Source organism: Rhinopithecus roxellana, chromosome 20 (assembly GCF_007565055.1).
Source record: "Rhinopithecus roxellana isolate Shanxi Qingling chromosome 20, ASM756505v1, whole genome shotgun sequence".
In the NCBI taxonomy this organism is placed as follows: domain Eukaryota; kingdom Metazoa; phylum Chordata; class Mammalia; order Primates; family Cercopithecidae; genus Rhinopithecus; species Rhinopithecus roxellana.
In genome coordinates this window covers 64,432,966-64,456,865 of record NC_044568.1, presented here as the reverse complement: position 1 = coordinate 64,456,865, position 23,900 = coordinate 64,432,966, and the positions used below count along the sequence as shown (strand labels likewise).

Genomic DNA, 23,900 nt, shown 5'->3' with positions numbered 1-23,900 from the left:
TCAAATAGTCAACCCACAGCTTCTTTTTTGGCCTGAGGGCAGCCATCATGGTAAGGTTTGATTAAAGCTCCAGAGGATAGAATACGTTGTATTTGTCTGCTGGAGCTGCCATAGCAAAATACCACAGACTAGATGGTTTAAACAACAGAAATGTATTTCTTACTGTTCTGGGGGCTGGGAAATCCAAGAGCAGGATGCCTGTAAGGTAGGTTTCATCCTGAGGCTTCTTTTAGCTTCTAGGCAGCTGCCATCTCACATGTGTGATGTGTGTTCACTTGACCTCTTCTTTTGGATAGGGAGGGTGAGGTGGTAGCTCTAGTGTCTCTCTCTTTTTCTTTTTTTTTTCTTTTGGAGACAGGGTCTCACCCCGTCACCTAGGCTGGAGTGCAGTGGTGCAGTCATAGCCCACCGCAGCCTTGAACTGGGCTCAAGCTGTTCTCCCACCTCAGCCTCCCAAGTAGCTGGGACTACAGGCACACACCCCCATACCCAGCTAGTCTTGAACTCCTGGCCTCAAGCAATCGCTGAGATTACAGGCATGAGCCACTGCCCTAGCCTGGTGTCTCCTCTTATAAGGACGGTGATCCTGTGGAATCAAGGGCCCCACCCTTACGACCTCTTTTAACCTTAATTACTTCCTTATAGGCCCTCTCTCCAAATCCAATCACACTGTGCATCAGAATTTCAATATATGAATCTGGGGGTTGGGGGACTGTTCAGTCTATCACAGTGATCATAGTGAAGCCTGAGAGTGCACGTATATAAAGTGCTGTCTGCCCCATTTTGGATGGTTGGGAGGATACAGAAAAGCTTCCTTTTGTTTGGCCATCATATACCCCTCATCTCATTTATCGTATACCCCTCATCTCATTTATCGTATACCCCTCATCTCATTTATCGTATACCCCTCATCTCATTTATATAACGTGCTGTCTGCCCCATTTTGGATGGTTGGGAGGATATAGGAAAGCTTCCTTTTGTTTGGCCATCATATACCCCTCATCTCGTCTACTTTGCGGGGCTGCCCTGTGAACGTGGTGGTGTCACCCCGTTTCACAGGTGAGGAAACAGGCTCACTGAGGTTAAGTAATCTTCCCATGGTTTCACAGCTAGAACCTAGCTAGAAAACTCAGGTTCATGTGTCTCAGAAGACGTTCCCACTGCATGACTGGTTTTCCCTACCAAAAAGGAGACATACTTAGAATAAAAGGAATTTCATACTTGAAATTCTCCACAGTGGTTTTAGCTGCCACTTTGAGTTCTCCAGAGCTCGGGTAACAGAGCCAGTCCTGCCTATGGGTTCCAGTGAGGAGTTAAAACCACTAATAAGAGGGGGTTGTATCATGATGACAGGCCTCTCAGGCACTAAAAATGCAAGGAGATGGATGCTTGCCTCACCTGAAGGACCCCCGGATCCAGAATCTTGAAACCACCAGTGTGGTGTTAAGTGACCACACTAACTGGCTAAATGTTGGGAGACAGTTGTGCAAAGTCCTGGAGAACTTTTGCCCCTACAGCCTTATTCCCACAGGACCACACAATTTCCTGTAAGATACGGCAGTCAGGTTAGGATTTTTATCATGGCTGTTGCAGGTTTTGTGGGTTTTCAATTTTAATATAGTCATTGATCAGTCATAATGAAAAGGGCGGGAAGATGCTAGGCTGTCTTCCCAGAAGAGTCTAACGTTGGGGAGAAATGCTAGCAGGCAGTCAGATCAGTGTGGTGGGTGCTCGCTTTGCAAGGCGTCATGGAGGCAGGGCCCCCACTGTCTCACTGCTGGCTGGGAGAGACAGCGCCACTCATGGTCAAGTCTCTAGTGGTCCTGAGCTTTGAGTTCCGTCTGTGGTCCTACCTCCCTGAATGCACCTGATCTTGTCTTTGAACTTGGAGTTCAAAAGCCAGCATATGTAAATGCCCTGCTAGGTGGCCCAGGCCATGCCCCCTGAGAGCCCAAAGCCCCAGGGAGGGCTGCTTGGAGCAGAGCTCCTGAATCACGCCTCCCTGCCTGCTGGCTGTGGGGGAGGCGAGTCCCTGGAGCTCTGTGAACATGAAAGTTGAACAGGTAAAAGCTGACCTGGCTCTTTGGAGCCGACCACCGCTGTGGGGAAGGTGCCAGAGTCCTGTGTCGCTTCAGGGGGATACATTTTGAGAAATGTGTTGTTGGGCAGTTTCATCATTGTGTGAACAACATAGAGTTACTCGCACAAACCTAGATGGTGCAGCCTGCCACACACTAGGCCGTATGGTCGAGCATATTGTCCCTAGTCTACAAACCTGCACAGCATGTGCCTGCTGAGTACTTAGGCAGTTGTAACACAGTGGTATGTGTGTACCCCAGTATATCTGAACATAGAAATAGTGTAGGAAAAATACAATTTTATCATCTTACGGGACCACTGTGGAATATGCAGTCTGTTGTTGACCAGAATGTCCTTATATGGCACATAACTGTTTTTAGTACCCAGTGACTCAAGGTAATTTTTGGAGTGCGGGTCAGAATTCCACCTAGCTTGGCCGTTTATCAGCAGTAGGACCCTGTTTAAATTGTTTAATCCCGGGGTCACAGGCTGGCCCCTAGGGGCTGTGACCTACACGCAGACCTGTTTGATTTGGCCTGAATCACAAAGTATTTTAAATTGAGAACTTTCACAGTGAAATTCAGGTTTCTGGATTATCTTATAGACTTGGGAGATGTGGCCCGCGTTCCTGCAGAGCAAATTGGCGGGAGCTTTGCCACCTGTTGGCAGATTAACCCAAGCCTGTTTTACCTCCTGGGCTTTCCCCTGTGTCTCCTGCCTGGCCTCTGTGAGCATTTGAGTTTGTGATCTCTGGTTGAACCTCTCTGTGCCTCAGTTTTCTTATCTAAAAAAAAAAAAAGCCCCTTGAAAACATTATGCTAAGTGAAAGAAGCCAGCCGTAAAAGGCCACATATTGTATGATTCTATTTATATCAAGTGGCCAGAATAGGCAAATCTGTAGAAACAGAAAGTAGACTCGGGGTTGCCTAGGGCTCAGGGGAAGAGATTCGGGGGAATGGGGAGTGACTGCCGGTGGGTGCGGGGTTTCTTTTGGGGAGGGTAAAAAAAAATGTTCTACAATTGATGGTGGTGATGGTTGCACAACTTTGTGAATATACAAAAGGCTGCTGACACCTGCACTCTAAAAGAGTGAATTTATGGTATGTGAATTGTGTCCCAATGTTTAAATTAGTGCTGTTTTGTTACAGTCTGAGGGAAGCATTTGTCAGTGGTCAGAACTACTGTCACCTGAGATCACAACAAGCCTCCTGCTGTCACCAACTCTTGCTTCTCCTTTGTAGTTTTTTCCACTGGTTGGATCCGCTGTATGCTCAGTACGTGCTCATTCCGACTTCGCATCTGCTCATTTCTTAACAGTTCATTCCTAGGCCTCTTCAGAAGGTCGTGAGCCCTTCCTCAGGGACACATGTTCCGCTTCCCCATTCAGTTTTGGAGACTGGTTAACACGTGGAAACCAAATTACTTAAACACTCGGCAAAGCAGCTGGCCGAGATGTTTACCCAGATCCTCTTTAGGACGCTGCTGCCTGGATATGCCATCTGAGTGTGGTGTGTTGCAGCGAGAACTGGGATGGATGGTTAGACTTGCCAGGGGGAAGAAAAGGCAGCAGCCCCAAGTCCATGGGGAAAGTTTCACATCACAGGAATAAATGTCACCTGTGGGTTTATCTTTACATCCGTCTTGGAGCCAGGAGCGTAGTGGGTGCCCAGCCAACGTGTATGGAACGGACAGCAACCTCGTGTGTGTGTATAAGATTGCAGCTTGTCTCTGCATTCTCACTCTGCACTAATACTGTTACTTGAGCATGTGCAGTACAGAGCACAGAATGTGATTATCCAATTCTCTAAAAGCCCTCTGAAGTCATTGTCATGATCACCCACCTACAGCTGAGGCTATTCCCTCTGAACACATGGGAACCTGAGTTCAGTGGCTAAAACCTCTGCCACCTAGGACAGAGGTTGGGACATGGGGCCGTCACCAAATGGCATGGGATTGCAGTTAAACGAAATCACAAATGCAACGTGCCTGGCACACAGTGGGCACCCCACTGGTGGTAGCTGTGCTGTTTGGGGAGGGGCTAGTGTAACATAATGGATGACATTTTAGATCTTGGGGTTAGAAAAGCCTAGATTTGATTTTAAAATCCATCATCTGCAACTTGCATGACTTTGTGTATGTTTCTTACTTCTCTGAGCCTCAGTTTCTGCAAACTGTAAAATGGTTATAATGGTACTTTTAAGGTTTCAATTAGACCCTGTGTGTAAAGCAGGCAGCACATTGCCTGGCAGGTGGTAAGTGCTCAGCTGATGGTTACTTACTCTCTTCCTGCGTTCACAGAAGACCAGCGCTAGAGCCTCATTTCAAAACATCTCAAGTAGGCGCCTCATCTGTACTCCCTGTGTGTGGGAGGAATGCCTTGACGATGACCAAGCACTGTGGGGAAGTGTATGGAGAAAGCTACGTTTCTCTTGGCCTTAGTTCTGCACAAGGGAATTGCCATCTGTAATTCAGTACAATTGGTTTGCAGCTGAAGTGGCTTAGGGAGATGGGAGGGAGGGACTGTGACATAGTTGAAAGGATATGGACTTGGTAGATGTCAAGGGTTCAGACCTTCCGTGACCCTAGGAAAGGGGCTTGATTTCTCTATGACTGTTTCAGATCCGGAAGATGGGAGTAAAATAATAATAGCTACAGAAGGAGGTGTCCTAAGGAATAATTGGCCCTTGGAATACTCAGCAGAGTGTGAGTGCTTAGGAAGTGGTCAACTCAATAGTCCTTGTGTGACCTGTGATAGTCTCCTGTGACTGTCACCGTTCTGTGGTACAGAGTTAAGCTAAGGGGTCCTGTGGCTGTGTTGGGTGGCCCCAGGCTCTCCCTTGGCTCATGAAAGTCCAGATGTGTCTTGCACTGTCCGTGGCTGCTTCTCCTATCAGGGAGTGGGTAGTCGGTGTGGCAGTCTTTGAGACATGGAGGGTGGCGTCAAAAGCTTGACGCTGGCCCCCCTTGGGGCTTGTATCTTCTGGGACATGGTTGTTCCTGCCATCCTGCAATGCCACTGGCCAGCTGAGAACCCAGGCTCTGAGCAGTGTCTAGAGGATACCTCTGCAGCCAGGGTTCTTCAGAACTTTTTGGAGGAAACCAGGCAGAAGTGGATTCTGTCCTCTGGTGTATAAGACAGCAATGTCCATGACCTTCACATTAGTGAAGGTCTCCAGGGATTTGTGATCGTGAGAGTTTCTGGGCCAGATACTAACTTCAAAGCTAGTTCAGCCTCAGATCCCCCACCTCTGGCTCGCAACCTGTAGATGAAAGAAGGGATAGTGTGGTCTTTTGAAGAGACACTAAACCTGGAACTGGGAGTGCCCAGGTTTTCAACTTCACTTACTCTGCTTCCCCTTGTAGTTGCTTTTTTTGTCTCTGCACTTGCCTTGTGAAGTAGAGACTACACCACAGGCTGGCTGACTAGGGCAGTTCTGGAGCACCTAGTGAGGGGTTAGAGCACGCCTTCAGCTGCCCTTCGGGCGTCATCCAAGCCTGTGCACCTTTCCCCGACCACCAGCCACAGCTCTGGTGACCTGAGCCCTTCTTGGTGTGCATTTTTGGGTCCTAGTAATAGTGCCCTTTGGTCCTCCTAACCTGGACTATAAGAGTGGAGGGCAAGGACCGTCCAAATGCGATATTGATTAACCTGCAGGTTAGGTTTGGGTTTGCAGAGCACTCCCATGTCACCAATATGGCAGTGTGGGGTTTTGCCCCAGGTTTTCCCTGCAGCTCAGACTGCCTGTCACCCCTGCCAGTCTTGACAAGTGTTTACCCACCTACTGCACGCAAAGTTCTGGACTCAGAGAGAGGCCTAGTGCTAGAGATGCAGATGCATAGTGCCAGTCCTCAAGTACTTTTTCAAGAAGTTGTGGAGGGGCAGGCATGATGGCTCACGCCTATAATCCCAGCACTTCCGGAGGCCAAGGTGGATGGATCACTAGAGGCCAGGAGCTCGAGACTAGCCTGGCTAACATGGTGAAACCCCATCTCTACTAAAAATAGAAAAAATTAGCCAGGAATGATGGCAGGCGCCTGTGATTTCAGCTACTCAGGAGGCTGAGGCAGGAGGATCACTTGAACCCAAGAGGCAGAGGCTGCAGTGAGCGGAGATCATGCCAGTGCCCTCCAGCCTGGGCCACAGAGTGAGACTCTGTCTCAAAGGAAAAAAAAAAAAATTGTGAAGGTAGGAATCACGCATGAGAAGGAATTAGAAGGAATTTACCTGCTGACATTCCACAGCACGTTGCTGGGCACAGAATGAGGGCTCCTGAGTCCTTCTGCACTCACTTCGTGGGATCATCAGGAAAGGCAGGGGGTTGGATTTGAGCTGAACTTTGAGGGCTGGGTAGAATGTAGAAGGGACCAGGAGCTTTTCTAGAGAGTGGGTAGATGGGAGGTGCAGCAGTGGGCCAGGCAGGGCGCAGTAAGAACGCAGGCCTGGCGGGAGTAGAAGCCTGTGCTGGGAGCCTGGCAGGAAGGCTGCAGAGGTCGGCCTGTCCCTGTTTTGCTTGCCCCAAGTGTCAGACAAGGAGAGTGGGCTTGATTCATGGAACAGATTCTTCCTGCCAGTGGCCCAGGGGTTGACCCCAGACCCGGTGCTCTCCAGGCTGGCGTACTGGTGAGGACAGGTTCCATGGTTTGCCCTCCAGCCATTGTTTGTCTGCCTGACGCCTGTTTTCCTGGAGATGAAGAATATTCTACCCTTAAGTGCAGTGGTGGAGACAGTAGAAACTTGGAGTTCCTGGGGCCACAGGGCCTGAATGGGCTGTCATTTTTGTAGTGGCCTGGGGTGCTCTGAATTGAGTCCTAGTGGGACTCTGGTGGGGGAGGCCTTCCGGCTGGTGCCAAGCAGGGAGACATTTGCTCTTTGTGAAGATGAGGGGTGGGGAGGGAATGCTCAGCACAGAAATCCACCTTTCCCGTCTCCTCTCTCAGGAGGCCCTGTTACTCTTGCAGGCTGTCACTCCGACATCAGAGCCGCTTTCCTCGTAGGCTTCAAAGCTTCCTACGCGCCATTCAGACCCATACCACCTGCTGGTGCAGACTGCCCTTCCTAAAGTTCACACCAATCGCGAGCTCATGGCCTTCTCTAGCTCCTCACATCCACTGGGGCTAAATGCCCGTCCCTTTGCCAAGTGTCCAGGGTCCCTTGCTGCATGACTGGGAGCAACTTTTCCAACCCTGTTGCCTGTGGCTTTTGTTTCTGCCAAATCAAATGCCTGCTCCTCTTTGCTCTGAGCCTTTGTTCAGCCTCAGCCTCACCAGCTCCAGAATGAACACCTCCTCATCCTTCAAAACCCGTCTACAATGCTGACCCTTATAGAGCCCTAGTACATCCCTGCCTGGCAGACACCGATCGTTCTCTTTCCAGCCTGCCCCGGCTCACCTCATACTCTTCTGACCAAGTGTTTTTTCTGTTTACACAGTATTCCTTAAGCCCTCTCTTCTTTGCCCCTCTTTCCACCCTGGCAGAGAGCTCCTTGGGGGCAGGGAATAGCTCTCATCCACTGGCTGCCGCACAGGAGGAGTCCCCTTTCCAATTGCTCGGGGAATGTTTGTGACCTGAGACAAGGAGACAGGAGAGGAGGTGGCTTCAGGGTGGCCTGCACTGCCGTGCAGGTTGGCTTTCCTTTGGACCCCTTGCTGAAGCTCCGAGAATGTCCCCACTCCCACTCCTAGTGCCGCTGTAACTTGTACCAAGCGGAAACATGTCCTGGCTTCCTGGGCAGGCTGTCTGGGCAGGTGTGGGGAGGCACAGCTGCTCTAGCAGGCCTTGGTGCATCCCACATCCTGGACTCTTCAAGAACAAGGAGACCAGGTTCTAGATCTTTGCACAATTTAGGAAAATAAGTGTTTTCATCAAAGGCATTTGAAATCCAACTAGAAACAAGTCATTCTCAGTTCTCAGAGTGGATTTATAAATTCTTTAGGCAGTGTGAAAGCCCAAATTCAGTCTCTTAGGATTAATAAAAGGGCTGCTGCTGCATTGGCCGGGAAACGAACCCGGGCCTCCCACGTGGCAGGCGAGAATTCTACCACTGAACCACCAATACCCAGATGTTAGCAGCTGTGTGCTCACCTCCCTTTAACCCCATTCCTGTGCCTCCTTGTGTGTAAGTTGATTCGTAGAATATGAAGCCAGTCTCTGATGCTGCCACATCAGCACAGTTGCAGGAATGGAGCACTCAGGCTGCAGAAAAGGAGGAGAAGGCAGGAAGCAGGAGGGTGTGCGTGTGCGTGTGCGTGTGCAGTTGATTTGCCTTCAGACCTTGCAACAGAAACTAAAGCTTGAGTCTTTCTTGGTAGCAAAAGTATATTAAAACTTTGGGGGACTTTTTTTCCCCTCTGATGTTTGAGTCCTCCCACCACATTCTGCCTGTAGTCTTGTGTTAAACTGTGTTACTGTTCTCAGGTTTCATTCCAGCTTCCTGTGGAAGACTGGCCAAGGCTGAGGACAGCACAACAGGAGTCCCCTCAAGGTGCAGGCATCAAGTTCATGGCTCCACAGCCATAGAGAGTGCTTCTCTGGAGAACCCAGCAGCTCGCAAGTGCGCATGTAGCAGGGAAGTGTGGTTCCAGATTTGTGGGCACCCTTGGCTGCTGCAGGTCTCGTGTAGTTGGGGAGACTGGCTCCTCTAGTAGGATCTCTCTGTGAGGAAAACTGGCCAGGAAAAGGCAGAAAAAGCAACACTGCATTGCATTGGCCGGGAATCGAACCCGGGCCTCCCGCGTGGCAGGCGAGAATTCTACCACTGAACCACCAATGCTCCAGCTGTTTGCTAGAGCATCTGCAGGGCATTTGACAAGGGCCTGTCTCTGTCAATACTTAGGCACTCTGACAGATGATTGGGTCTCACCTGGCTGGTTTGTCCAGTTTGGGAGACCAGACAAGTTGATGTAGAACCATCCTTGCCCCGCCTTAGTACACTGCTTTGAGAGTTGGGGCCTATGAACTGGAGTTCACCTTCTGTCCAGAGGCCCTGGGTTCATCCACAGGCCCATCCCCATAAAGATCAAAGCAAGGGGCAACTCACAGGCCACTTGTACAGCTCCTTCCTGAAGCATCCATCTCCTCTCCAACGTCCACCACCCCAGAGCGAGACCTATTTTGTCACCTCTTGCGTGAACAGTGCCTGGCGCATGATAGGTGCTCCATGTGATTGGCTGTATTAAATCTTTACCAAACCACTGCCCGGTCCCTCTTTGAACAGCCTTTTTGCAGGAGTGCTCACTGTCTCACAGGACAGCACATTTGTTTTTAATTACTAGAAAGTCCTAGCTCTGATTAGTAGAAAGCGCCTGAGCTGGAACCACACAGACTAATGGACACCTTTTGGACATGATTATTCTTAAAATTCTTCAAGTCAACTTGAGACCTCATTTGTGGAACAGGTGAGCAAGATAACTGCCATGATTGGATGCAAAGCAAGGAGAGAGAGTGCCTGCAGTTACTTTTTAAGGCTGAGGTCTCTAGACTGCCGTTTTTCCACCTTCAGTGGCTCCACCAGTGTCATCCCTCACGCCTCCTGTCCTCATCTCGCAAGCATATCCAGGCTCCTTAAGACAGCCTTTCATATGCGCCGCTCCCTGGTACATGAAATCTATTCTTCTAACTGGGGATTCCCAGGTTACCACCAGCAGCCCATCCCGCTGCTGTTCTGTTCTCTGGGGCCCTGGACAAGGGTGCCTACTTCCGCATCCTTACCTCTGCCAGCAGGGCTCCTTTTGCCAGGAATGCCTGTTTCTTTCCCTTCCGCCTCCTTCAAGATCCGGCTCCATCCCACTTCCAGGCAGACTTCCCTGACCACCCCAGCTGCCTCTTCTACATCAGTGATCTGGGGCATCCTGCCACCACATGCCATGTGAGACCTGTCGCCCCAGAGATGCTGTGAGCTTTGGGAGGGCAGAGGCCTGGCCTTCGTATCCATGGGGCTCTGAAAACAGACTAGTCTATCATGGAGTCAGGCCTCCCTCAGCTCCACCACTAGGGGCCCGGCCTGCCTGGGGAGTCATCCTCCCTGGGTGACCAGCAGCCACTCCCTCCCACAAAGGCAGCCTCCCTCCGACCTGCTGCTCTCCCCACCAGCGTCACTGCCCAGGGAGACACCTTGGGGACACCGTCTACCCTACCCTCCTCTCCCCTCTTATATCAGCTATTAATGCTTTTCCATTTAATTCTAGAAACATTCCCCGATGCTCTTTCCGACTGCCTCAGTCACATTTCAGGACCTCCTTACCCCATAGCTACAGTGTTCTCCTGAACGTCCCCAGCATCAGTCTCCCCTCAAACTCATGCCTGCCCCAGCCCTGCTTCTCCAAGCCACCACCGGAGATGTCCAGTTGGAACATGGGGCTGAGCATGTCATCCCTTGCTGGAAAACTTCCACCAGCTCATCGTTTCCTTACCTGTCTCTGGCCATTCCTTCCACACGCTGGAACCCTCGTCCTGTCCCAGATATGCCATGTCAGCTTGCGTGGCCTTGGCCTGATTCTTCCCTATGCCCGAGGTGCCCTGCCTTCCTTTCTTTACCTGGAAAGTGCCTGTTACTGTTTTTAAAATCTGACTCAACTGGCACCTCCCTGTAGCCCTCCTGGACGGCCCGAGGAGACGGAGCCCATTGCATTTTCTTGCTTCTGTGATATCACTGGCGCCACTTTGCCACAACTATTTGTTTGCATGTGGATCTTACCCATTACACATTCTAGCAACGTCCCTAGAAATAGTCGCTCAGACGCAGAGGGTTTCTGAGATGCACGGATGGAAAGCTGAGTAAGTGTTGAATAAAGACAGTTGATCAACAGATGATGCATTGTACTTTTTTGGTCCCAGTGACACATTCATTTGCATTCTCTGAGATTCCCAGAAGTGAGCTAGCACCACTGTTCCTTATTCCATTGTACACAGAGGGAAACTGAGACCCAGAATAGGGAAACAACCATGGCTCAGCCAGCAACAGAACTGAGACCTGCCCTGAGACACCCATCTCCCAATTCCTCTTTCCAAACAGGTCATCTCCCTTCCTCATTGCAGCCCCAGGCCCTGGAGGCCACAGCAGAGGTAGCCTGATTTCCACAGCCCCTCTCTCCTCTCTCTCCAGGCTGGTCCGGGAGTTCGTGGCCCAGAACAATACCGTGCAAATCAAGCATGTGATCCAGACCCTGTCCCAGGAGTTTGCCCTGTCTCAGCACCCCCACAGCCGGAAAGGGGGCCTCATCGGCCTGGCCGCCTGCTCCATCGCACTGGGCAAGGTGGGCCTTTCACTCAAGGAACAGACATACCAGTCCCGGCCTTGACGCTGACCAAGCCATCCAGATGCCCTCCCTCTCAAGGCCCAGCAGGGCATTGTAGACCTGTGTTTTATTACCACTCTGTCCACACCTGAGACCAGCAAGTCTGGCTTTGCGGCCTGGCAGCCTGGTCCCCTAGGCATGGACCCTCTCCTGGGAAGCAGACTTGGGAAGGGTCTTTGAGCCCAGCTCTGGCACAAAGGCCTGAGCACCTCCAAGGGAGCTGGGATGTCAGCTGGCACTGCAGGCTGCAGGGCCTGGGCTCCGACCCATTCTGATCTGTCTTCTGCTCCTCCTGCCCCCTTGCAGGACTCAGGACTCTACCTGAAGGAGCTGATCGAGCCAGTGCTGACCTGCTTCAATGATGCAGATAGCAGACTGCGCTACTATGCCTGCGAGGCCCTCTACAACATTGTCAAGGTGGCCCGGGGCGCTGTGCTGCCTCACTTCAACGTTCTCTTTGACGGGCTGAGCAAGGTAACCGCTCTCCTCCTCCTCCTCGCTGGGCTGCGCTTGGTTCACCCACTTCACTTGACCTTCTGGAACCTTGGACCCCTTTTCCCAGATGCAAGCAGAGGAAACAAGCATGTGGCTGCAAGGGACACTTATTGTCTGTTGAATCTAATCATTTTTAATGGATTTGCGTTTATACCTTTTTTCATTTCTCTTTTAATTCATTTTGATGGCATTTGATGCAAGTATCAGTCTCTCACACAGTAGAGGGGAGAAACTGATCGTCTGTGAAACACTCGCCTCCCTGGTAGAAGGAGATGATGCTGAAGCCATCACCCAGACCGTACTTCCCCTGTAGGGAGGGCCACGCTTAGTCTAGCTCATAAGTGCCCCAGAAAAAGCTCATGCTCTCCTCCGTGCCTCTCGCAGCCTAGTGGAGTTCTCCTCCCAGGCGCGGTGCAGCCCTGCAATGCTGCTGCCCCTGCAGAATGCCATGGAAGTTTCTAGAGTATCAGCCTCGCAGCTACCCTGTCCCCTCCTCCAGGAGTGGAACGAGGACCCAGCGCTTTAAGATTGGAAACCCCTGGGGAAGGCTGACGGGAAGCGACCCCGTGACCCAGTCACAACAGGGAACAGGAACCCCAGCGGGTCATAGGAGAAGTCCCTGAACAGAAGGGTATTTCCTGAATCTGCTCATCAGCCAACTCCACTGTCCCCACTCCCGCTTTCCCAGCCCTTCTCAAATGTGTTTGCTGAAAGGGGGGCCTGCTGGATGTTCCGGGCTGCACCAAGGCCCCGGCTGCAGGTTTGCAAGAAATACCTGCTCTTGCATCCGACCGTGACCCTCGCCTCTCTGTCCCTCCCCTCTCTGTGCCCTCTTGCAGCTGGCAGCTGACCCAGACCCCAATGTGAAAAGTGGATCTGAGCTCCTAGACCGCCTTTTAAAGGTATTTGTACTTCATCCCCACTTTTATTTCTATAATCTATTTCTCCCATCTGTCTGTACAGCTTAGAAATTTTGTCATTGGGAATGTTCTTCTTGAATTTAAAATATATTTTAAATTTACATGTACTCCCTGGTGTGCAGTTCTATGACAAGAATATAGAGCTTGATCACCACTATCAAATCCAGAACTGTGCCGTCACCTGAAATGTCCCCTTTTGTTGCCATCACCTAAAGCAAAGAAGCTTGCCTGTCACTTTCCACACCACCCTGGCTCTGACAGCAGGGGCCTGGACATTCCATACAGACCACAGAGAGCAGGGTCTTGCCATTCAGTTGATTCTCTCTACTTTGATTCTTGCTTTTCGATCTACCCATTTTGCATGTCCCGTGGACTGGGACAGGATGAATACTCCAGAGACCTCTTATGCCTAGCTCGGAATCTGCCGTTTTCCTCGGTGGCCGCCTGAGCGCTGGAGACAGCCCTGGGCCAGTGATTCAGCGAGGTCAGGCAGCCCTGGTCTCAGGCTCTTGGCAGCTCACTTTCCTCCGATCCACAGGACATTGTGACTGAGAGCAACAAGTTTGACCTGGTGAGCTTCATCCCCTTGTTGCGAGAGAGGATTTACTCCAACAACCAGTATGCCCGGCAGTTCATCATCTCCTGGGTAAGGCCTGACCGGACACCGTTTCTCCAGCCTCCAGTTTGGAAAATCTGCTCTCTAGCACACTCTTGTCAGGTCCTTTGGCTATGGGAACCCTCCATGTTCTCCCTCGAATAGCCATTAACACCTGATCATTCAAAAACGCCTTATTCAGCTTTGCCCCCGAAACCCACCATGTTGGCCCTAAAGGGGTCCAGTTCTTGTTGTCCCTGAAGGGGATTCAGTTCTTTCCTTGTCCCAGAAAACACCCGGGTTTCTCTTTAAAGCCAGCAGTGCTACTTTCAGCAATCTCACTTTTTCTAGCCTTGTCTGTCCTTCCCTATCCATCCCCTTCTCCCCTGGGCATCCGAATTTCCTTAGTCAAATTGCCATTCCCCTGCACATTTAACAAAAAATGCTGGCTGTCTCTGCCAGCACCCTCCTCCCCCGTGGGATGCCTGCACTGCAGGACAGTGCTGTCTCCGCAGGGTCCCCTTCCCACGGCCCAGTCCCAGAGGCTTGGTAAGCGGGAGACAGGGTTCTGGAGCTAGTGTGACTTCCCCTCCTGTTTCCTTCCCCTGGTCAGATCCTGGTTCTGGAGTCGGTGCCAGACATTAACCTGCTGGATTACCTGCCGGAGATCCTGGATGGACTTTTCCAGATCCTGGGCGACAATGGCAAAGAGATTCGCAAAATGTGAGTGGCGTGAGGGACAGGAAGCTGCCACCTGCTGCCACCCCTGGCTGTGCCGGTGCACTTCATGCCCACAGACAGGCAGCAGCAGGAGGGCAGGAAGTTAGCTCTTTTTCCTGGCTTTTGTGCTTCCCGCTTTGGGGAGCCAAGAGCCCATCAACCCCCAGCATCTGAAAATGATCACGTGACAAGTCCAGAAGCCAAACCGCCCTCTGGGTGGCTGACCCAGCACGGAAATGGGGCTGGTTGAGACTGCTCCACCCTGGCTGACTCTCGCTGTTTCCACTTTCCTGTTCTTGCTTATAGGTGTGAGGTTGTTCTTGGAGAATTCTTAAAAGAAATTAAGAAGAACCCCTCCAGTGTGAAGTTTGCTGAGATGGCCAACATCCTGGTGATCCACTGCCAGACCACGGGTGAGTGTAGGGGGAGGGCCCACAGCCACGGCTGCCACTGCCACCTCCGCAGAAACACCTTTCACCATCTCAGCTTCAGTGAGGGGGTAGGAGAGATTCCTGGAAAGAGTGTTAGCCAGTGTGACACCAGGCCCTGGGAGAGGTGGAGTGCCGGGTCTCTCAGAGGGAGGTCTGGGTTCTGTCACTACAGAGGCACAGAGGTCCTTTCACCTGGTGTGTGTGGCCTCTGTGGAGTAAGATCTGGAGGTTTCCTTGCTGGCGAACTTGGCCTTAGCCCTGAGACTTGAAATGCTTGGAGCTTGGGATTATGTATCTGTTCACTTCTGCTGAGTATCAAACCACCACAAAACGTCATTCCCTAAAAAACAGTCACTTACCATGAGTCTGTGGGTCACCTGGGTGGTTCCACTCACCTGGGCCAGGCTTGGCTGGGCTCAGTCAAGTACCTGCTATTAACTGTAGGGTTGCTGGAGTCAATGGGCCACAGTGGCCTTGCTCATGTCTGGCAGTTGTCTGGCTCATGTTATGCTGGGACCGTGGGGGCAGTACGTGTCTCATCGTCCAGCAGGCTAGCCTAGGCATGCTCATTTGGCATCAGTGGGATTCCAAGACAGACAGTAGAAGTGAGCAAGGCCTGTTGAGGCCTAGGCTTGAACCAGCCACATCGTGACTTCCACCATGTCCCATTGGCCAAAGAAGCAAGGCCAGCCCAGATTCAAGGGGTGGAGAAGTTAATTCCACTTCTTGATGAGAGGAGGAGCAGAGTCCCAGTGCAGAGGGTCAGGGATGCAGCTGCCCTTACAGTCTAGCACAGGATTGTAGCTCTGTCCCAGTCTGTGTCTCCACCTTTGGAAGGCAAAGCACACAGGTAGTAGAGCGTTGGTGAGGCTGGAAGCCGTCAAGCTCTTGGGTTCCACAGGCCGCCAGCCCCATCCCATGTGTATGGTCAGTGGGAGGGAGCACTTGGGTTGCGCTGAACCCCCTGATTCCCCTTCCAGATGACCTCATCCAGCTGACAGCCATGTGCTGGATGCGGGAGTTCATCCAGCTGGCGGGCCGCGTCATGCTGCCCTACTCCTCTGGGATCCTGACTGCTGTCTTGCCCTGCCTGGCCTACGATGACCGCAAGAAAAGTATCCTTTTCTCTGGGAGAGAAGAGTTGAGAGAAGCCCCAAAGGGATTATGAAGTTGAGGGACCCTGCACTGGGGGCTGGGGGCTGTCTTAGGATCTGTCACACTTCCATAGTCCCTAGCAGCTTGGGAAAAAGAGGTGGAGCCAAACATGGACTGAGAAAGCCGGGGACCTGGGGTTGATGCTGGCTGTCCCCACACCTTGCCTGGTTACTTGCAGATCTGGAGCAGCTTTCCCAGGCCCCAAAGTTCCAACCCTCTGAGCTCACACTGCCCGACCTTGGGCTGGGGAAATCCCATTGGTGGGAGGGTTTAGGAAGGGGTCCTAAGAGAAGAAATATGCACATTTCACGGGGGCACCAGTATGGCAAGGAGAGCAGGGACTCAGTTCGGACAGCCCGTCTGCCTAACGTAGCCCTGAGACGACTGAGCTCCAGACTAGGAATACCAGGTTCAGAGAAGCCGCCTCTGCCTGGGACCACTCTATATTAACCCATTTTGTGTTGCTATAAAGGAATACCTGAGGCTGGGTAATTTATAAAGAAAAGGGATTTCTTCAGCTCCTGGTTCTGCAGACTGTACAGGAGGCATGGTGCCAGCATCTGCTTGGCTTCTGGTGAGGCCTCAGGAAGCTTTTAGTCATGGCAGAGGCAGAGGGGAAGCCAGCAGGTCACATGGCAAGAGAGGGAGCAAGAGGAGTGGGAGGCTCTTTCAAAGAACCAGCCCCCACACGAATAATAATAGAGGGAGAACTCACTCAGCTCACTCAGTACCATGGGGAGGGCACCAAGCCATTCATGAGGGATCCACCCCCATGACCCAAACTGCTCCCACCAGGCCCAACCTCCAACACTGGGAATCGCATTTCAGCAAGAGATTTGGAGGGATAGGCATCCAAACCAGATGATGCTCCTTACATCAGTGGACTCAGGCATCAAAGAGGTGGCCAACGTGTGCAACCAGAGCCTGATGAAGCTGGTCACCCCCGAGGACGACGAGCCGGATGAGCCAAGAGCCGGGCAGAGGCAGGCAGACCCTGCCCCTGACGATGCCCTGCCAAAGCAGGAGGGCACAGCCAGTGGTGAGTGGACTCCACCCCTACCCCTCACCTCCTGTTGGCGGCCCGGGAAGCCAGAAGTCATAGGACTTGCCTTGGAGCCTCACTTAAGCAACCAAGACATATATAATATGTCACTCACATAATTGTAGCAGCAACCCAGCGCAGTGGCAGAGGTGGTTCTCCCCCATTCTGCAGACAGGACACAGGGAAGCTGAGCAGAATGGCCACACACTCGCAGCTGGTGAAGGCTGGAACCGGATTGGAACCCAGGCAGGCTGCCTCCAGCAGCCATGATCTTAACCCTTACTGCCTCAAAGACCATGAAGTCTTTCCTTCATCTTTTTCCTGGGTCCGGCTACAGGAAATAGTTGTTTTCAGGGCAGGAAGGTTTGAAGTGTGGGAGGAGTACCAGGACTCAGCACTTGATTCTTGGCTGTGGACATCCAGCCACCCAGAAGCCTGGCTGCCTACCATGCGGGTCATTCTCAGGGTGGGAGGGTTAAGAAAGCTCTAGCTTCGATTGATTCTGTACTTGAAAATTCTATTGCCCAAATAAGTGCCTTTAAAAAGTGAAATTGCTCTGCTCTCCTTTCAGACTCCTCTAACATAATTTTCTTGTTTACCTGTAAGGTAAAGAAAACCACATTATAAGAAACCGCATTTATGACTAGGCTGGGTAATCCCAGTACTTTGGGAGTCTGAGGCAATCTGCATGAACTCAGGAGTTTGAGACCAGCCTGGGCAACATGGCAAAACCCCATCTCTAAAAAAAAAAAATTACAGCCGGGCGCGGTGGCTCAAGCCTGTAATCCCAGCACTTTGGGAGGCCGAGACGGGCGGATCATGAGGTCAGGAGATCGAGACCATCCTGGCTAATACGGTGAAACCCCGTCTCTACTAAAAAATACAAAAAACTAGCCGGGCGACGAGGTGGGCGCCTGTAGTCCCAGCTACTCGGGAGGCTGAGACAGGAGAATGGCATAAACCCGGGAGGCGGAGCTTGCAGTGAGCTGAGATCGGGCCACTGCACTCCAGCCTGGGCGGCAGAGCAAGACTCCGTCTCAAAAAAAAAAAAAAAAAAAAAAAAAATTACAAAAATTAGCCGGGTGTGGTGGTGCGTGCCTATAGTCCCTGCTCCTCAGGAGGCTGAAGTGGGAGGATCACTTGAGCCCAGGAGCCCAGGAGGCAGAGGTTGCAGTGAGCTATGATCACACCACTATATTCCAACCCAGGCAACAGAGAAACACCCTGTCTCAAAACAAAACAAAACAAAAACACATTTATGACGACTGGCATCTGGAATTTGACTCCAAATATTATCTAGAACCCTGATGCTTTCATATTTCTTGGGTCTCTGTCCTCACCAAGAGGTCACTGATCAGCTTTGGGGTAATGTCCTCCTTTGCCGAAGCAGCCAGAGAATAAACTGAGGTATAACCTACTCAGATCTTTAAGGATAACAGAGTAAGGTCTGGAACCTGCCCACAGGAGCCAAAAGAATTGCTGAGAATTCTCCCATTGCCATTCATGTACTTTTGTACAGCTGAGCAGAATGTCAGGCATGCATGCCCCACCTCCTCCCATGGGTTTGGCTGGTAAAATCCAGCAGCTGTCCATGCTGGACCCATCTCAGGTGTCAGGTTACAGCTGTGCCAGCACAACTGTGAGCCAGAGCAACAACACAGCTGGAGGCAGAACAGCACTCAGCTGGAGCATTGGTGGTTCAGTGGTAGAATTCTCGCCTGCCACGCGGGAGGCCCGGGTTCGATTCCCGGCCAATGCAGCAGCTGCAAACCTTTTGGCAGCTCCTGGAAAAAGAAAACTTGGAGAAATAAGTTAACTTGGAGAGATAAGCTAGTGTGGGCCTTCAAAGGGAGGAGCTTTTTTACTGGGAGAAAGTGGAAGACTCGGGGATACATATTTTGTGACCTCTCACTGAAATAGGAGTGTTTGATTTTTGTTTTCTAATTCTCATTTTAGAAAATTTGGAAAGGAGAGAAAAATGCAAAGAAACAAGACTATCCCCAACAGGCAATGAGTATTCAAATGTTGACGTATTTTTTCCAGTTTTTAATATATTTACATAGTTAAGATCATAGAACTTACACAGCTTCACCTTCTGCTGTTTGTTTGAAGTTCACAGTGCCTCTTAATCCATAGTCAGAAGATAGAGTAACAATTGCCTGGGTTTGAAGAAAAGGAGAATTGGGACTGGCTACTCACAGATGCCTGGTTTCTTTTTGGGGTGATGGAGATGTTCTAGAATTAAATAGAGGTGATGGGTGCACAACTTCGTAAATGTGCTATACCTAGTTGAACACTTGAAAATGGTGAATTTTTTGTTACGTGAAATCTTATATGAATTATATCTCAATTAAAAAAAAAAAAGTCAGTGCCTATTCCTTTAAATTAGAACCCAGCAGCCCCTGCCACCTTTCTGCTTATGTGGCAAGAAGTCGAGCCCGCTAGAAAGGAACCACTCCATCCTGTGGGTCGTGGCCTCAACTAAAAACATCTCTGCCAGCTGGAGCATTGGTGGTTCAGTGGTAGAATTCTCGCCTGCCACGCGGGAGGCCCGGGTTCGATTCCTGGCCAGTGCATCCTGTCTACCTTTTTAAATGGTTTTCCTGAGCATTTTTTCACACAGCTGCTTGCCCAGGAGAGTATTACCCTAACCAGGATACATTCATGCCTCTTTGCTCTGGATTTTACTGCCTCATAAACAGCATTTCAGCAGATGAAAAGCTCACTTTGTACAAGTTCCCAGAGATGCTAACAGCTAATTTGGGGCCTTTACATCCACTGTCAGCCCAGCTTAGCTTGTAACTAACTAATCACTAGTCTTTTACCAAGGTGCCCAGGAGAAAGTCCCCGCCAGCCGCAAGACAGAGATGGCTTTGCTGGTCAGGGACAGGTTCATCACAGCCTCTCCTGCTCACTCTTCTCTCTCTGTTCCCTCTGTTCCCACCCTGTTCCACCTGGCTGGAGACAGGACCTCCTGCCTGGCCTTCCTTGTTTACTTGTGCTGATCCGGGACAGCACCACATTCCTCATGGCACACCTCCAGGCAAGAACCTTTGTGTGTGTGCACATTTGCACCCCTGCCCCACCCTCTGGATCTCCTCCCTCCTCCTCTAACCACAGGGCCTCCAGTCAGGCAGCCCCTCATTGTGCCTCTTCACTTACTCCGACTCCGCCTTGGCCTGTCACTTGGGGCCATCCACAGCACAGTGCCCTTTCCCTGGTTCTGAGTTCTTAGGGCACTTAGCCTGTCCAGCCTGGTCCTCTCCAGGACGTGTCCTGATTGTCTCAGGAATGGCAGCAGAGATTCTGGGGTCTGAACAACCAGCCTATGAGTCCTGCTGACTTTATATCTGTTCCCGTCAGACAGCTGCCTGCCCTTTCTAAACCTCAGATTTCTTATTTGTTAAGTAGGGTAACAGTGGTAATAATACCTAACCTATACTATGGTTGTGTGTTTCAGACAAAATTTTTGCATGTAAATCACTTAGCACATGACAAACACTAACGGGTGCTTCAGTGATTGTTTTAATACATGTTTATGGCTGGGCACGGTGACTCATGCCTGTAATCCCAGAACTTTGGAAGCCCGAGGCAGGCAGATCCTTTGAGGTCAGGAGTTCGAGACCAGCCTGGCCAGCATGGTGAAACCCCATCTCTACTAAAACAAAAAATTAGCCTGGCATGGTGGTGCACGCCTATAGTCCCAGCTACTTGGGAGGCTGAGGCAGGAGAATTGCTTGAATCTGGAAGACAGAGGTTGCAGTGAGCCGAGATCACACCATTGCAGCCTGGGCAACAGAGCAAAATTCCATCTCAAAAAAAAAAAAAAAAACAACCCTGGTAGAATTTTTTAAACAAGGACCACAAGCAAAAATTATTTAAAAAAGAAAAAAAAGCCGGGCGCGGTGGCTCACGCCTGTAATCCCAGCACTTTGGGAGGCCAAGGCGGGTGGATCACGAGGTCAGGAGATCGAGACTATCCTGGCTAACACGGTGAAACCTCATCTCTACTAAAAATACCAAAAAATTAGCTGGGCGTGGTGGCGGGCACCTGTAGTCCTAGCTGCTCGGGAGGCTGAGGCAGGAGAATGGCGTGAACCTGGGAGGCGGAGCTTGCAGTGAGCCAAGATCGTGCCACTGCACTCCAGCCTGGGCGACAGAGCAAAACTCCATCTCAAAAAAAAAAAAAAAAAGGTTGAAACACACCATATTTAAATTAAAAGCTGAAGCTGGTGTGGTGGTACGTATCTTTAATCCCAGCTACTCAGATTGCTGAGGCAGAAGGATACCTTGAGCCCAGGAATTTGGGTCCAGCCTGGGCAATATAGCGAGACCCCATCTCAAAACAAAACAAAATTGGTGTAGCTGAAAAAAGGTTAAAAGTTACAAGGCAAGACCCAGACTGGGAGAAGATATTTGCAATGTATTTTGTCATTAAAGAGTTAGTATCCAGACACAAGAAAGAGCTCCTTTAAGTCAGAAGAAAAAAATGGAAGAAAAACGTGAAAGTCCATGACAGGGCTATTAATCTTTTATGTAGCAAATGGGCCAGATGCTGTGGCTCATGCCTGTAATCCCAATACTTTGGGAGGTTGAGGCAGGAGGATTGCTTAAAGCCAGGAGTTCGAGACCAGCCTGGGCAACAAAGTGAGAGACCCTGCCCTACAAAAATAGTAATTTTAAAAAATTAGCTGGGCGAGGTGGCACATACCTTTAGTCCCAACTACTTGGGAGGCTGAGGCAGGAGGATCTCCTGAGCCCAAGAGCTTGAGGCTGCAGTGAGCCATGATCACGCCACTGCAGCCTGGGGGGAGAGAATGAGACCCCATTTCTAAAAAACAAAATAAAAAAGCCACCATGGCTCTTACGATATGGCGGGTGTTATTTTAAACACCTAACAAATGTTAGCTCTTTCATTGTCATAGCAAGCTTAGGGTATAGGTACTGTCATTACCCCATTGTACAGATGAAGAAAGGGAAGCAAAGTCAAGTGACTTGCCCAAGGTCACACAGCGAGAAGGTAGGGGGAGTCAGGGCCCAAACTCAGGCCAAAAGGCTGCAGAGTCTCTGCCCACAAGCACCGTGTTAGGCTACAGTTCTCTGAGGAGGGAATTCATACACAAGATACACAAGAGAACAAAAGATGCTCCGTTTGACTGGAAATTAGAGAATTGCAAAGAAAAGCAAGTATCAGCCAGGGGCAGTGGCTCACACTATAATCCCAGTACTTTGGGAGGCTGAGGTAGGTAGATCACAAGGTCAGGAGTTCAAGACCAGCCTGGCCAAGATGGTGAAACCCTGTCTCTACTAAAAAATACAAAAAATTAGCGGGGCACGGTGGCAGCCACCTATGATGCCAGATACTCGGGAGGCTGAGGCAGGAGAATCGCTTGAACTTGGAGGGCAAAGGTTGCAGTGAGCCAAGATGGCACCATTGCACTCCAGTCTGGGCAACAGAGTGAGACTCCGTCTCAAAAAAAAAAAAAAAGAAAGAAAAGAAAAGAAAGGTATCTTTTTTACTCATCCAGTTAGCAAACGTAAAAGATTACTAATCACTTTGGGAGGCCGAGGTGGGTGGGTCACGAGGTCAGGAGATGGGGACCATCCTGGCCAATATGGTGAAACTCCGTCTCTACTAAAAATACAAAAATTTAGCCAGGCGCGGTGGCAGGTGCATGTAGTCCCAGCTACTCGGGAGGCTGAGGCAGGAGAATCACTTGGACCCGGGAGGCAGAGGTTGCCATGAGCTGAGATTGCGCCGCTGCACTCCAGCCTGGCGACAGAGCGAGACTCCGTCTCAAAAAAAAAGAAAAAGAAAAAGATACTGATATTCCTGTGTGAGGCTTTAGAAGGCTTTAGAAGGAGTGACTGCTCTTCTGATTTGCAAATACGTATAAATTGGTAGAACCTTCCTAAAGGACAATACCTATTAAAATAAGAAGTGCCCAATCCTTCCCCTCAGGAGTCCCACCCTGCATGGAAGCACAGGAGAGATGTAAGAGTGAAAATCAGGAGACAATCTAAATTAATTTGAGGCCAGTTTCTGATGCCACATTATTTCATCTATAAATGTGGGTATTTCTAAAAGATGCCCTCCAGGGGCATGGAGTCCTGGCTACTGTTCCAGTCTATCCTGCCCAGCTTTCCCCAGCTTTTCCTCACCTTTCCCCAGGCCCTGGTCTAGCAGACAGACCCCAGGCTGCCTGGGCCTTGGCGCTAGGAGGACGAGCATCTCAGCGGGCCCAGCCCCGTGCCACAGCTGCCCTTGTCCCCTCTGAGCTGCATCCTGGGTCTACAGGGGACAGACGGCAGTATGGACATGGAAATAAAGGCCCCCTTTACTAGGAGAAAAGGTCTGTGGCCCGCACCTAGAATAGCACTGCTCTAAGCCATAGGATAGACTGAAAAATGCAAGTTGCAAAAAATACACTGTAATCCCATTTATGTTTACAAAATAAGAAGTAGGACAGCACAAGCCAGCGCAGGAGACTTGCCTACCCCAGGGAGCAGTGACCTGTAGGTAGAGAAAAGTAAGATTGAAGATTAAGGACAGAAAGAGGTTTTGCTTTGTTTGAAAATTTTAGAATGAGGATATATTTTACTTGTATAATTTAAAACTTTTAAGAGGCCAAGCCTGGTGGTGTTAGAACAGCAATATAAACAATGATCGTTCTGATTTATAACCCATGGAATAACATCAATATCCGGGAGTCCATAATGACATAAATAATTGAATTAATTAATGGTGGAGAAGGGACAGCTCTTCCTTACAGAAAACGTCAGTCAATACGCTGGGCGCGGTGGCTCACGCCTGTAATCCCAGCACTTTCAGAGGTCAAGGTGGGTGGATCACTTCAGGTCGGGAGTTTGACACCAGCCTGGCCAACATGGTGAAACCCCGTCTCTACTAATAAAAAAAAAAAATTAGCCGGGCATGGTGGCACATGACTGTAATCTCAGCTACTTGGGAGGCTGAGGCATAAGAATCATTTGAACCCAGGAGGTGGAGGTTGCGGTGAGCCAAGATCATGCCATTGCACTTCATCCTGGGTGACAAGAGTCAAACTGTGTCAAAAAAAAAAAAAAAAAAAAAAAAAAAGGGAGGGAGGGGAGAGGGGGAGAAAGAGAAAAAGAAAATTCCAGTCAATAATGTAGGAAAAGGGGTGACA

The 23,900-nt window shown here is 50.4% G+C and overlaps 1 protein-coding gene and 4 non-coding genes across 7 annotated transcripts in view; 3 read left to right on the top strand and 2 right to left on the bottom strand.

Moving 5' to 3' along the window:
• VAC14 (VAC14 component of PIKFYVE complex) overlaps window positions 1-23,900 on the top strand; it is a 116,572-nt gene that overhangs the window by 4,475 nt on the left and 88,197 nt on the right. For all 3 annotated transcript variants that reach the window (XR_004055391.1, XM_030924710.1, XM_010382940.2), the window contains exons 2-9: window positions 11,181-11,331; window positions 11,680-11,847; window positions 12,708-12,770; window positions 13,327-13,434; window positions 13,997-14,106; window positions 14,410-14,516; window positions 15,515-15,649; window positions 16,579-16,728. Coding sequence is in view for 2 of the 3 variants with exons in the window: in XM_030924710.1 (XP_030780570.1) it covers window positions 11,181-11,331; window positions 11,680-11,847; window positions 12,708-12,770; window positions 13,327-13,434; window positions 13,997-14,106; window positions 14,410-14,516; window positions 15,515-15,649; window positions 16,579-16,728 (992 nt within the window). In the remaining variant the exon portion in view is untranslated. The remainder of the gene's footprint in view (window positions 1-11,180; window positions 11,332-11,679; window positions 11,848-12,707; window positions 12,771-13,326; window positions 13,435-13,996; window positions 14,107-14,409; window positions 14,517-15,514; window positions 15,650-16,578; window positions 16,729-23,900) is intronic.
• TRNAG-GCC lies at window positions 8,065-8,135 on the bottom strand. Its single transcript has one exon. It is a non-coding gene; the product is annotated as a tRNA-Gly (tRNA).
• On the bottom strand, window positions 8,779-8,849 carry TRNAG-GCC. Its single transcript has one exon. It is a non-coding gene; the product is annotated as a tRNA-Gly (tRNA).
• Window positions 18,420-18,490, top strand: TRNAG-GCC. Its single transcript has one exon. It is a non-coding gene; the product is annotated as a tRNA-Gly (tRNA).
• TRNAG-GCC lies at window positions 19,237-19,307 on the top strand. Its single transcript has one exon. It is a non-coding gene; the product is annotated as a tRNA-Gly (tRNA).